Source organism: Podarcis liolepis (genome assembly GCF_965112155.1).
Source record: "Podarcis liolepis genome assembly, chromosome: 1".
NCBI lineage: Eukaryota > Metazoa > Chordata > Lepidosauria > Squamata > Lacertidae > Podarcis > Podarcis liolepis.
In genome coordinates, this window is record NC_139554.1 from 10691141 (window position 1) to 10705358 (window position 14218).

At 46.5% G+C, this 14218-nt stretch overlaps 1 protein-coding gene across 1 annotated transcript in view; it reads left to right on the top strand.

Moving 5' to 3' along the window:
• SYNE2 (spectrin repeat containing nuclear envelope protein 2) overlaps positions 1-14218 on the top strand; it is a 258420-nt gene that overhangs the window by 96356 nt on the left and 147846 nt on the right. The window contains exons 40-46 of the mRNA XM_083516520.1: positions 419-588; positions 922-1153; positions 3041-3175; positions 5239-5505; positions 8701-8856; positions 10427-10713; positions 12037-14116. Of these exons, the coding sequence (XP_083372646.1) occupies positions 419-588; positions 922-1153; positions 3041-3175; positions 5239-5505; positions 8701-8856; positions 10427-10713; positions 12037-14116 (3327 nt within the window). The remainder of the gene's footprint in view (positions 1-418; positions 589-921; positions 1154-3040; positions 3176-5238; positions 5506-8700; positions 8857-10426; positions 10714-12036; positions 14117-14218) is intronic.

Here is a 14218-nt window from a genome sequence, read left to right on the forward strand (position 1 = left end):
ACCATTGGGTCCAGTCGTGACCGACTCTGGGGTTGCAGTGCTCATCTCGCTTTATTGGCGGAGAGAGCCAGCGTATAGCTTCCGGGTCATGTGGCCAGCATGACTAAGCCACTTCTGGCGAACCAGAGCAGCGCACGGAAACGCCGTTTACCTTCCCGCCGGAGCGGTACCTATTTATCTACTTGCACTTTGCCGTGCTTTCTAACTGCTAGGTTGGCAGGAGCAGGGACTGAGCGATGGGAGCTCACCCCAATGCGGGGATTCGAACCGCCGACCTTCTGATTGGCAAGTCCTAGGCTCTGTGGTTTAACCCACAGCGCTACCCGTGTCCCTATAAGCTACGACATTAGGCTTAACCTAAAAAGCAAAACAAGTGTATGTGGAACCAGTTACCTCCATGCTGTTTCTTACAACACAGGAGATTCTACAGCTGAAAGAGGAGGGTGATGCTAAACTGCAAAATATTGTCTGCCTTGGGGAACACGTGAAGAGCAAGAATGGGAGCAAGAATCTCGCTGTTGAGCGTATGATTTCTGATGTCCGAAACCAGTGGGAGAGCACCATTCAAATGGCCAGAGGATATCTAAGGTAGGTAACATGGAAAAGGAACATGGACCGCACAAGGAAAGATGTCATACAATTGAAAGAGATGGTGGAGCTGTATCTCTTGGTTCTCATTCCCTGGCAGAAAACATTCTTACTCAGGAATTAGAGGTCTCTGGGGTGGTAAATATGTATCTGGACCAATACCTAACTCTGTCTCATGTATAGGTTGTCAGTTTGCATTTCTTAGCGCAGGAAGTATTGATCTGATGATGTGAAGAGATCTTCCCTATTTTAATTTATTCAAGAGGGCTCTGGAAGCTTCTCTGTGTGAAAGAAACAAGCAGGAGGTTCATGATGTTTGGGTTATTCCTTCAGAGAAGCTGAGTGCATGAAAGACGAGAAGGCTGAACCACAGACTAAACGGTGGAAGAAGAAAGCGAAACTTGGCTGTGTGGAAGAACGAGAGGCCGGGAACATCCAGAGTACTGCGCTCAGACATGATGGACAGATCCAAGAGAAGGCAGGTGCAGAGGAACTGCTGATCTCATTTGATGCTCCTGATATCAGCCTGATGGAAGTGCTTGGTGGAAGCCAGAAAGGAGGATCAGTAAGTGTTATGGGATGGAATGTGTGCCCACTACAAAGGGAAATCAGAGTAGCCTCTCCCTCTCTGTCTCTCTGAGCTCTGGTTGAGTTCAGTTTTCATGGGCTGGAGGAGAAAGACGAGATTCCTAGAGGATAGGCTTCCATATCCCAGTGGTTCTCAACCTGTGGGTCCCCAGATGTTGTTGGACTACAACTCCCATCATCCCTGAGCTCTGGCCTTGCTAGCCAGGGGTGATGGGAGTTGTAGTTCAACAACATCTGGGGATCCACAGGTTGAGAAAGGCTGCCTAATGTGAGCCTATATCAAAAGATCCACTGGTCATTTGACCTAGTGCCTCCACCCACTTGAGGGATCGCCTTGACCACTTGGCCCCTTGGATCTGCAGAACTGCCACTGCTGCAGGTGCCACATAATATTTGTTCTGCAATGGTAAGAAATCAATCTTTGGGTGTGGCGAACCCTGTACTTTGGACCTCCTTGCATCTTCTCATCAGGAAGGTGCCTTCACTGTACTCTTTTTCAATGCCTGCTAAAAGCATTTGTCTCCAGGCTACCCTGTCCATCTGATTTTAGCTTATTGTAGATTTTGGTGATTTTTTTTGTCTTAATGGTCAGTTTTAATATTTGTTTTGCTTTTATTTTTTTGCAAGCCACTTAGAGGTTCTGTTTGCAATCAAGAAAGGTGTTTTGTTGTTGTTAAATAAAATCAAAATAGTATCCCATTTTTGGAGGTGAAGCGAGAGAGAGGTGACCACAGGAAACAGTCTTCTTGCTGTGCTGGTGGACTTAACCTATTTTATCTATTTTTGTGTTCTAGTCACTGCGCATCATGCTAAACATAAGTTTAGTGCATCAGGTTCACATGCTGCTCCCTTTCACGCAGCTCAGAGGAGCAGTTAGGAAGTTTCCACTTTGTTTAGCCATGGTTTGTCATGCTGACTGACCTAAGAAACCGTGGCTTACATTAACTATGCTTTGCTTGAAGCAAGGTTGACTTGAAGCTCAAAAGCAAAGTGGCATGCCAACATGACCATTCTCTTTTAATGAGGAACTGGGTCACAACGCCAAGCATGCAGCCTGCAGTGGGAGCACTGCCAACAAGGCCTCACCTGCCAACTGTAAGGTGCAAGATATTGGGAAAGCATGCTTCTTGAAGAACTTGGGGCCCAAGCAATTTAGGACCTTATATGCTAGTACTAATACAGTGGACACTTGGGTTGTGAATGTGATCCGTGTGGGATGCACGTTCGCAACCCACAGCGTTCGCAACCCGCAGCAGCACGTCTGCGCACGTGTGGGTTGCGATTCAGCGCGTCTGCACATGCACAAAGTGTGATTTAGCGCTTCTGCACATGCGTGACTGCTGAAACCTGGAAGTAACCCGTTCCGGTACTTCCGGGTTTCGGCGGTCCGCAACCCAAAAAAATGCAACCTGAAGTGTCTGTAACCCGAGGTATGACTGTACCTTGAATTGGGAATAAGGCATTGCAATATGAGAATTGGGTGTTGCAAAAGTATAACTTGTTAGGCAATGATCCGGCGAACTCAAGATCACCTAGTCAGAGTTGGAGATGTTTAGATTTGTACTATTCTACCAGTGTGAAAGGGAGTTTGGCCACACCGCACAAAAAAGCTGAGTGGGTTGCAAGCCTAATGTTCGAAAAATAGATAAATAAAAATACTGTTCATTCTTGCTTTTGACTCAATTTCCCAGTTGCATTCCACTGGCAAGGAATTGCTCACAGTGATTTTTATTATTTTTTGCTTGTGCCTTAAAAATTCTAGACTCCTCTCCCTTGTCATACCTAGTTGATGTGATTATTATTCTGCCTTTTTGCTGCCGGTTCTTCGTGGACTTTAATTCTCTCATTTTCTTGTCACCCAAAGAAGGAATCCTTTAGAGCGAACAATCAGATGGAAGGAGGAGCTCCGCCGCTTTTCCAGGAATGGCTGACAAATTATGAGCAGTTGTCAAGTCCTGTGTCAGCTGACACTGGAGAGGAACCAGCTCTGGTTGTTAAGGTAACTCAAGTTTATGCTGCACATCAAACTGTTGACCTCTGTCAGTTTTGGACTACAACTCCCATCAGCCCCAGCCTGCACAATTGTGAAGGAGCAGGCACACATTGCTCCTCTGCTGCTGCTACTGGGAAACGAACCATTGCCTGGTTTGCTGTGTCGCCTGAACCCCAGGCTCCTGGTTTCTTTCCCCCACACAAGCCACGAGTGATCCCTTGGCTTCAGTTTGAGAAAGGCAAAGCACCAGCTACCTTTAGATCACATGACAAACTGGACCGTGGCTTGTTTCTTCTGAAGCACAGCAGCAGGAGGAGGGAAGTGTACTGCCCACAGCTTCAGCAGCATGCACTGGCCCAGGGGTCAGCAAGTTTTTTCAGCCCGGGGCCGGTCCACTGTCCCTCAGACTTTGTGGGGGGCCAGACTATTTTTTTTTTTGGAGGGGGGGAATGAACGAATTCGTATGCCCCACAGATAACCCAAAGGTGCATTTTTAATAAAAGGACACATTCTATAGTCATATAGTCATACCTTCGGTTACAGACGCTTCAGGTTGAGCGTTTTTGGGATACGGACGCGCCGAAACCCGGAAGTACCGGAACGGGTTACTTCCGGGTTTTGGCACATGCGCAGAAGCGCTTAATTGCACTTTGGACATGCGCAGAAGCACCGAATTGCAACCCGCGTGTGCGCAGATGCGGTGCTGCGGGTTGCGGACGTGCCTCCCGCATGGATCACATTCGCAAGGCGAGCGTCCACTGTACTCATGTAAAAACACGCTGATTCCTGAACCATCCGTGGGCCAGATTTAGAAGGTGATTGAGCTGGATCAGGCCCCCGGGACTTAGTTTGCCTACCCATGCACTAGCCTGCTTGTTAAAAGTAAACCATCATTTTTCTATGGGCATCACATGAGTTTACGTTGCCACCTGTCGCCCAAGGCAGGAAATGTCAACAGTGTGATGCAGAAGCAACAACAAAAAAGGGGGGGAGAACTAATGCTATTCTAGGCTGCATCAACAGAAGTATAGTGTCCAGATCAAGGGAAGTAATAGTACTACTCCATTCTGCCTTGGTCAGACCACATATGGAATACTGTGTCCTGTTCTGGGCACCACAATTTAAGCAGGATATTGACAAGTTGAAACATGTGCAGAGGAACCTGTGATCAAGGGTCTGGAAACCAAGCCTTATGAGGAATGGTTGAAGGAGCTGGGTATGTTTAGCCCGGAAAAGAGGAGACTGAGAGGAGATATGGTGGCCGTCTTCAGGTATCTCAAGTGCTGTCACATGGCAGAGGGAACAAACTTGTTTTCTCCTGCTCTGGAGGGTAGGACTCGAACCACCAATGGCTTCAAGTTGCAAGAAAGGAAATTCTGGCTAAGCGCCAGGAGAAACTTTCTGACAGTAAGAGCTGTTCAGCAGTGGAACCGTCTCCCTCGTGAGGTGGTGGCCTCTCCATCCTTGGAGGTTTTTAAGCAGAGGTTGGATGGCCATCTGTCATGGATGGATGCTTTAGCTGAGATACCTGCATTGTAGGGGCTGGGCTAGATAACTCTTGGGGTCCCTTCCAATTCTGTAATTCTGTGAAATGATCAGAGTTGAGTTCGAGGTAGAGCCATACTGATCGGAGGGCACCAGGTTGTCAAAGACTGGTTTAACACGACAGGCTATTTACGCCCCTGTTTCTGTTGTCTGAGATTGTATCGGCTTTTTAAGCAGACACCTTAAACTGCTTGCTCAAAGTTCCCACTTGAAGATCCCAAGCAGCCCCACAGAGAAGTGGCAGGATTGATTAAGGCAACCAGAGAAGAACTTTTCACATTTTCAAGCTTTGCAAGAGCTATAAACAAGCTCCATCCTCACAGTGACAATTCTTCTGTGCAAATTTCTGTTCCTCCGACCTTCGTCACCCCTTCGGCCTATTCTTCTTTTGCTATAGAAGTTGGTTCCATTAAGAAAGCAATTGACATTTCAGTAACTTCTGTCCCGAGAAGGTTAAGATTCCCCCCTGCCCTTTTCTCTCTCTCGTCTCTCCCCACCTACCTCTCCCCATTTGTATTTATCAGGGGCTAAAAAGCAGCTTGATGGAAGCCCACAATTTCCCAAGCTCGACAGGCAAGAGTGGAAAGCCGCTGCCGAAACCGGGGCAAATGCCGCCTGATGATAATCTTCTCAATGAGCTTCAGCAGCAATCGCTTGGCTATCAAAAGAAATTGCAAGCTGCGCATTGCCGGTTGGAAGTGCCTCCAATCGCTTTGCCGTTAATGAATGGGAAAGTAATGGGGACTGACCCTGCTCCTTCGTCCATTACAAATCCATCACCAGAAAGCAAGGTAATAATCTCTGTTGTTGCACAACTTCATTGAAGGATGTTGTTAAGTGCTATTATTGAACACGGGCGGCTCTTCAGCCAATACAGCCGTTTATCTAGAGCTCCTGCAGCCTCGCACTTTCTCTCTCCGGGCTTCTAGTAATGGAGGGAGGCAGAGGCACTCTGAACTGGAGCACAGCTCTCCAGGTGTTAACTAAACTACAACTCCCATCCAGTTGTGTAGTGGCAAATTCAGAAGTGCACAGATGGTCACAGTCACACCCCTTCCCTTTTAAGATTAAACCACTGTCTTAAGATTTTACAGTTATAATTATTGCAATAATAATAATAACAATAACAACAACAACAACAACCAGGGGTGCATTACAATGATCACTGCAGATCTCTGCATGTGGCCTTTCAGCTAGATCTGCTATTTTCTGTGTACATCCATGGGCAGATGATTTGGAGCACGCCCAATATCTTATTTTGGAGGGGCTTAAGCCTCTCTCTTGCTCTCTTATGACTTTTTGAAACTGTGAAGGAGCCCACCCCCTGCAGCAAAGTCTTGGTAGGAAGTTATGAGTTCAAAACACGGCATCATTCGTGGAAAGAGCTTGTGGATACCCAGTGAAGCTGAGCGTTGGCCAGTTTAGGAGAGATGAACGAAGATAGAAACTTCACGCAGTTCATAGTCAAAACCGTGAACCTTGCTCCCCAGGAGGCTGTGATTCCCACAAACATGGATGACTTTAGAAGAGGATTAGGCAAATTCGTGAAGGGGGGATAAAGCTTTCAGCAGATACCAGCCATGAGGCAGCAAACCTTCCAAATACCAGTTTCTGGGAAAGAGTTCTGCTGTGCTCATGTTTTGCTCCCTGGCGCTGTGGGTTAAACCACAGACCTAGGACTTGCCGATCAGAAGGTTGGCGGTTCGAATCTCTGCGACGGGGTGAGCTCCCATTGCTCGGTCCCTGCTCTTGCCAACCTAGCAGTTCGAAAACACAAAGTGCAAGTAGATAAATAGGTACCGCTCCGGCGGGAAGGTAAACGGCGTTTCTGTGTGCTGCTCTGGTTCGCCAGAAGCGGCTTAGTCATGCTGGCCACATGATCCAGAAGCTGTACGCCGGCTCCCTCGGCCAATAATGCGAGATGAGCACCACAAACCCAGAGTCGGCCGCAACTGGACCTAATGGTCAGGGGTCCCTTTACCTTTACTACCCATGGACATCTGGTTGGTCACTGTAAGAACAGGGTGCTGGACTAGATGGGCTATTGGCCTGATCCTGCAGGCTCTTCTTTTCTTCTTATACTCCTCCAGTGAATCTAATGTTTAGCAACCACTCCTCAAAAGTATCGCCTACACAGCAATGAATCTATTAAGCTGCTTCTATCATTAGTATAATTAATTAGCCTATTAAGGGTAAGAACCATACATTAGCAGCCATTACCTGATTGGCAAATATTAGTCTTCAGCTCCGCAGCTTTTTATTGTAACCACTTGCTTGAATGTGTCTTGGTTTAGTTTCTTTGTTCCTTTCTCTGATTTTCATCCCATTTAGATAGAAATTCCCCACTTAAGTCTTTTAGCAGTTGACTGCTCTTTATGCATTTTGCAGCCTCTCTTTAGAGTGAGAGTGATGCATCTTCTTAAATGGATAAAAATTACCATAATTGCATTATCAGGGAAGATGGAAGTTTGGTGTGGTTATGTTCAGTTTTGCATGTGAATGCAAACACTCCCTGGTCTTGCTTCATATTCCCTTCCTCTTTTCTAATCCTTTGGCTTTCTTCGTTATCAGGGATTCTTATTTATTGATATTATTATTTACCTGCACCCTCGTACCTGGTGTTGCTTAGGAGTTCTAAGAAACAAATGAAAACCCTGCAGTTTTTCAACCAGTGATTAAAGACCAGTGATATCCTAAGAGCTGTCCAAATGTAGAGCAAATAAATAACTTTCCAAATATATAGTAAAAGGTAAAGGTAAAGGACCCATGACAGTTAAGTCCAGTCGCGAACAACTCTGGGGCAGCGGTGCTCATCTTGCTTTACTGGCCGAGGGAGCTGATATTTGTCTGCAGACAGTTTTCTGGGTCATGTGGCCAGCATGACTAAGCGTACAGCTTCTGGGTCATGTGGCCAGCATGACTAAGCCGTTTCTGGCAAAACCAGAGCAGCGCACGGAAATGCCGTTTACCTTCCCGCCAGAGTGGTACCTATTTATCTACTTGTACTTTGATGTGCTTTCAAACTGCTAGGTTGGCAGGAGTTGGGACCGAGCAACGGGAGCTCACCCCATCGCGGGGATTCGAACCACCGACCTTCTGATTGGCAAGCCCAAGAGGCTCAGTGGTTTAGACCAAAGCGCCATCCGCATCCCTAAATATATAGTAGGTACAGTCAAACCTTGATTGTCGAACGTAATCCGTTCCAGAAGCACGCTTGGCTTCTGAAATGTTCTACAACTGAGGCTCAGCTTCTGATTGGTTGCAGGAGCTTTCTGCACTCTTGCGGAAGCCGCGTCAGACATTTGGCTTTTGAAAACCGGAGCATTTACTTCTGGGTTTTCAGTGTTGGGAGCCGAAGCGTTCCAAAACGGAGGCGTTTGGGACCTGAGGTTTGACTGTACAATGCCCTTAGAATGAAGGGAGGGCAATAAATGAATAAATAGTAGTCAGGACTGAAGAGCAAGGTGGGACTGTGTCAGACCCAAAGAATGACCAAGGACAAAAGAGACTAGCAGAGTCCAGGAGCACTTTGTCACTCAAGCAACTCTCAACTGAAACAGGAAGCACTTTATATATTTTTTCTGCCCAGGAGCATTCAGTGGGTGCTGAAATTATTTCTCTAAGAAGCTGTTCGCTGCAGTTCAGAATTCACCAGGTGGAAGAACTGCACACAGATCCACAAGATCCCAACACTGGCTTAGGGTCTCCACTTCTTCCTCAGCCCCGATTTGGAAGCACCACAGCCCCCTGGGTTTTGCACAGAACCTTCAGCAAAAAATTGCTTCGCTGAATAACTGCAGCCAACACAATGCATCTAAGACAAAGGATATGACTTCTTCCCAGGTGGTCTGGCTTCCCACTGTGTTTGAGCCCTAGAAGTGCTTCTGTTTGAGATTAACTTCTGGATGGATCACATAGAAATAAATGCTCAGTTGCAGAGTGAGCCAAATGAAAGCAGCGTGTTGATTACCTGTTTGTGTTTTCAGGGCTCTGAGATGGAAATGGTTTTGCAGGGGGGTCATCTTCCCGAAGACCAGGCGACTGCAGATTATGCAGAGATGGTGCAAAAGGTCAAGAAAGCGGAAATCTCGGCTGCAGAGTTAGACATTGTGTTGATGAATGGTCAACTGAGGGAAATAGAGGTATGGAAAGAAGAGATTCGGGGCTCAGCCACACTTCCACTTGTTTTGCTGCTTTCCCGTGGGAAAACCCACTGTTTACCACTGAATTGGAGCCAATCACATTTTTTCCAGGTTGATGTTTGTTCTAATTTAGCAGTAAAGAGTGGGTTTTCCCAGGGAAAAGCAGTAGCAGGGCAAAAGCAAGACCGCTCGGGTTCGTCCCTAGAATGCATGGGACAAGCGTAAAACTGCTCGGATCCGTGCTTTTTCTAGGCACGAGATAAGCAGGTGTGAACAAGCCCTTATTCATTCATACTTTCATTAATCGGTGGCTACATATGAAGTGGCCACTACCCTCTCACCCTTTTGCTCCATCGCATGGACATAGTGACATGGAAGCTACTTAGGCATGGTGCAATCCTGCACCACCAAGAAGGGCATGGGAATATTCCAGCCTTCTTATTTTTATTTTAAATTTCTATACTATGTTCCATCCAATTTGGGCTTCGGGGCAATTCACAGAAGGGTATAAATAATGTAGTAAAATGTAGTAAAAGGTAAAGGGACCCCTCGCTTTATTGGCCGAGGGAGCTGGCGTACAGCTTCTGGGTCATGTGGCCAGCATGACTAAGCCGAACCACCGACCTTCAAACCACCGACCTTCTGATCAGCAATTCCTAGGCTCTGTGGTTTAACCCACAGCGCCACCCGTGTCCCTATAAATAATGTAGTACAATAACGCAATAACCTTGATAATAAGGCACATTAGATAAAACCCTTTATGGAGCAGTGCTCTGCTCCCTTGGAATGCAGGTGAGGGGCCATAGGTTGCTACAGGCATGCTTCTTTGCTAGCAGAGGGGAAGGCATGTGGTTACAGCTCTCTCTCTCCCCCCCCCCCCACAACCCCCAGTACGGTGCCAGAAAGCTCTCTCACCATTGCTCTACTCCAACACCAATTTGGTCAGAATTTGGGCCTTCTGGGAGCATATTAGAGGAGGCCTCACATTGATTGGATCCAAATTCCCACCATTCCCCTGCCATTTCCCTGAAAGGCCAAAAGGTGTGCCAGTCCTGATGCTAAGTTATTATTGTTTTTTAAGGCCAAACTGGGAAAAATAGTAAATATAGGAAAGTAGGAAGGTGCCTTATACCGAATCACGCTACTGAGCCACCCAACCTTATGTTTGTAAATTAAAATGATGGCACGTTGCAGTAAACCGTAGTTAATGGTTTACTGTAAAGGTGCCCATATTGACTGCTTTGCTTCTTCCTATGATTGTGCAGGAGAAGCAATCCATGACCTGTGGGTTCAGTGTTATAGCCAAACCAAGGATCATGGGGTTTTTTCCTCCAAACAAAACATTATAAGTAGGCAAGGTTTGTTCTTGGCTTACTGGACATGGTTTGTTGGAGCAGAACAAACCGTGGTCCTCAGTTCCAAAGTGATGCTGACCCCAAGATCATGGCCTGCTTCTTCTGTATGCTAGAGAGGAGGAGCAAAATGGTGTGAGATTAGCAAGTATGTCTTACCATGATGTGCAAACAAGGCTGCTCCATTTTAAAACCTCTTTCCCTGGTCTTCTGACTAGAATTTGTGCGCTCTACTGGAAAGGCAAAGCTCTGCCAGAAAACAGAAAGCTAAAACTTCTTCGTTGCGGGAAGGAGATTGCTTGACCACTGCGGAAGGAAGCGGCTCAGGCGCGCCAGATTCAGACAGCGTGGCGGCTTCTAGTTGGGACAAGCTACTGCAGGATATAATGTCTGCTAAAAAGGCCAGGCAAGCGCAGCTTCATTTACTGAATAATTACCAAGCATGTCTCACTGAGGTCCAGTCTTCAATGAAACATTTTTCGGAGGAAAGAGAAAACCTAAAAACGTGAGTACATGGGGCAGATTTCTACATCACCTAGACCAACTTGCCAGATGCGGTAGTAGAACACGGGCTCTGCTGGCAGGAGTTGCTAGGCTAGATCTCTGCTGTTTCCACTTAAAAGGATAAGTCAGATCACTGCCTCTTAAGACGGGTCAGGAGATCTTTCTGCCTTACCATAAGGTAAAGGGACCCCTGACCATTAGGCCCAGTCGTGACTGACTCTGGGGTTGTGGCGCTCATCTCGCTTTATTGGCCGAGGGAGCCAGCGTACAGCTTCCGGGTCATGTGGCCAGCATGACTAAGCCGCTTCTGGTGAACCAGAGCAGTGCATGGAAACGCCGTTTACCTTACCGCCAGAGTGGTGCCTATTTATCTACTTGCACTTTCATGTGCTTTCGAACTGCTAGGTTGGCAGGAGCAGGGACTGAGCAACGGGAGCTCACCCCGCCGCAGGGATTCGAACCACCAACCTTCTGATCAGCAAGTCCTAGGCTCTGTGGTTTAACCCACAGCGCCACCCGCGTCCCTTGCCTTAGCATAGGACTGGGTAAAACATGAATGCCAGTGATCTTTTCAGTGGTGTTGCACTTGGGCACTTGGATTTTGTATCTTTTTATCAAAAACTAAGTGTAAAACCTGACATCCCAAGTAATTGCAACTGGGGGAAGGTGTGTATTTCAAATGATTAATAAACATTTATTTACTTGAGTCTTTGACTAAGGCTTCAGTCCTATCCATGCAAGACTAAAATTCCATACAAATTGGGCCTTTGGTATCTAGTTAGTGGTAGGGGTGGGAAAATCTAAATTTTGGTTTCTCATCCTCCCGCCTTAAATCCACTTCTCCACAATTCTAAACCCGATCACAATATTTATTTATTTTTTAAAAAGGTCCTCTTGAACATTCACCAGCATTTTAGTGTGAATATCTCTTCACGTAGCACATGTTTATATTCAAAATTTGCCAAATATGCACATTTTTCCAAAGCATATTTTCCCTAGTGTAATGTTTTTGTGTGTGTTACTTTTGCTAAATGGTGTATTTTTATATAGACTTAGTATATGCCTTATTGTATACATGCATTGCTTGGGTGGAGAACTACATTGCGAAATTGGAAGGATGGCTCACTTTCGATTCATGTATTGTTCTGGAGAGTGAAAATCAGTTTAGGTTCACTTTTAAATGCAAACTGGACAGAATTTCTCGCTGATCTCTAGTTACTGCCTGTGAAATATAGTTCTGAGTATCTTGATTAGCTGGTGTGCTTTGAGCAAAACAGCCTTTCAAAATGTTAGATTTTTACTCCTTTTTTCTTTCTTCCGAAAGGGTACCCCTGTCAGAAGACACAGTTCTCCTGGAGAATATCCAGAAATGCTTGGATTCTATACAGAAAGGGAGAATCCTTTTGCAAAAGCTGAAGGCTGAAAAAGGAAACCTGTCTAGACACCTAACCAGGATGGACAAGGAGTTAATCCAAAGCCAAGTGGCCCAGATAGACCATTGGTGGAACCAGATGGAAGACACACTTAAAAGGAAGCAGATCCGGGTTGCATCACAAGCCAATGAGTTTAAGGTTTTCATGGATAAAGCACAGGAGCTCCAAAAGTTGCTGCAGCAGCAGCACTGTTTGAGAACAGGCGTGGACACCCACAACCAAGCACACTCGGCACTGATGGCCACAGAATTACAAACGCTTAAAAATAGTGTTTCTATGTTAAAAAGTGGTGCTGAGATGCAGATGAAGAGGATGTGGACCGACACAGGGAAGAGAGCTCTGGAAAGCGCAATAAATGATTTGCAGACTCGAGTGGAGGAACTAGAGCAGCTGACCCCTACGGAAGATGCCCAAAGAAGCGGCCGTTATCCTCAGGCATATGACCTCACAAAGAAGATTGAAGAGGCTGTTTTGTGGGCCAGAGTCTCATTGCTCCACCTGGACGGGAAGGCAGCGCTTTTCCCGGACGATCTGATGTTGGAAATGGAAAGCTGCAAGGTTCTGATCGGGGCCGCCGAGGAGAAAAAGGCAGGTGTCGTGCAACTGGTGGATGAGGCACAGCGCATTGCTCCCCAGTTGGAATCGGGCGAAGCTTCTGCCCTCGCCCTCCTTTCGGACCAGTTGCAAACCTGCTACAAAGACCTTGTTCCGAAATTAGTAGAGCGGTTGGAGCAGCTGGAATCTGAGCTCGGAAAGAGACGGCAGCTTTTTGCAGACACCGAAAAATTGCAAGCAAAACTTAAAGAAGCAGAGAGGATATCCGAGCCAGGTACCAGTGACACAAGCCTGAAGTCAGAAATGGACCATTGGCATGCCGTCGTAGAAAAGTCTGCAAAGGAGATCGAGGAAGCAAAAGGTATTGTAGATGCATCCCCTCAGGGGCTAAATGTGTTTGAGAAGTTGTTTCTCAATGACTTCTTGAGAAGCCTCCAGAGCAGAACTGAAAGAGCTCACAGGCTAAACCAGATTAACCGCCGTACAGCAGAAAACAAGGTAGATGCCTATGAGAAAGTCACAAGGACGCTGATGTCATTGGAGCAGGATCTTTGCAGCCTCCAGCGTGAGGAATTGGAGCTGGACCAGGCAGGTGTGGACCAAGACATTAAGGGTAAATTGCTTGTGCTTAAAGAGAGAGCAGTGGCCATCCAGTCAGGTTTGTTGCACTTAGAAAAGTACAAGGAGATTTGGGAATGCCTGCATCTGAAATGGGATGTACCGGACCTTGAGAAATTGCAAGGCGAGTGTTGCAAGCTGAAACGTAAGCTTGAGCAGAGGGTTAGCTGTTCTGCAGAGGGCGACGGGCGTAGAACGGCACTCTCAGAAGTTGAGGCTCTCATCTCCATTATACAGAAACACTGTGATGTTTTGAAAGATTGCTCCGACTCTATTGCCTCTGAAACCAGTCCGATGTCAGAAAAGACTTTAAGTTGGAAAGTGCAGCATGCCAGGCACTTAACTCAGGAGGCACTTAGGCTGCTAGGCAAAAGCGAGGCCTTTGGTCCTTCTCTCAAGGAGGCCAAGATGCAGCAAATAAAGAGCTTGGGCGTGAAAATAGATGGGCTGGCACAAGTGATCCAATCTAAGATATTGGCTGTTCAAGAAAAATGTGGACACGAGCAAGGTTTCCAGAGCAAGCTGGGTCACAGTTTAGCAGCTTTAAAGCAAATTAAATCTGAGCTCCGGCAGCCCATTCTACTTGACTTGGAAACACAGACGATCCGATGTGAAAATATGTACTGTAAAGTGATTGAAGATGCTGCAGAAGTAGAATCTTGCACTGCTGAAGATTTAATTAATAGAAAGAGGGGGTCTCAGGAAGGACAATCTTCCCTCCCTGATAGTTTGCAGAGGGAACTGGATGAACTGCAAAGCTTGAAAGTACAGCTGAAATCTGACATTGCCGCACGTAAAGTGAGTAATCCTAGTTATCTTGTTTACCTGTTGATCTTTCCACTGAGATTCTTTCTGCTGAGGCAGATCTCTGGCCTATCCTGCTTTTGGCTCCTCTGGCCT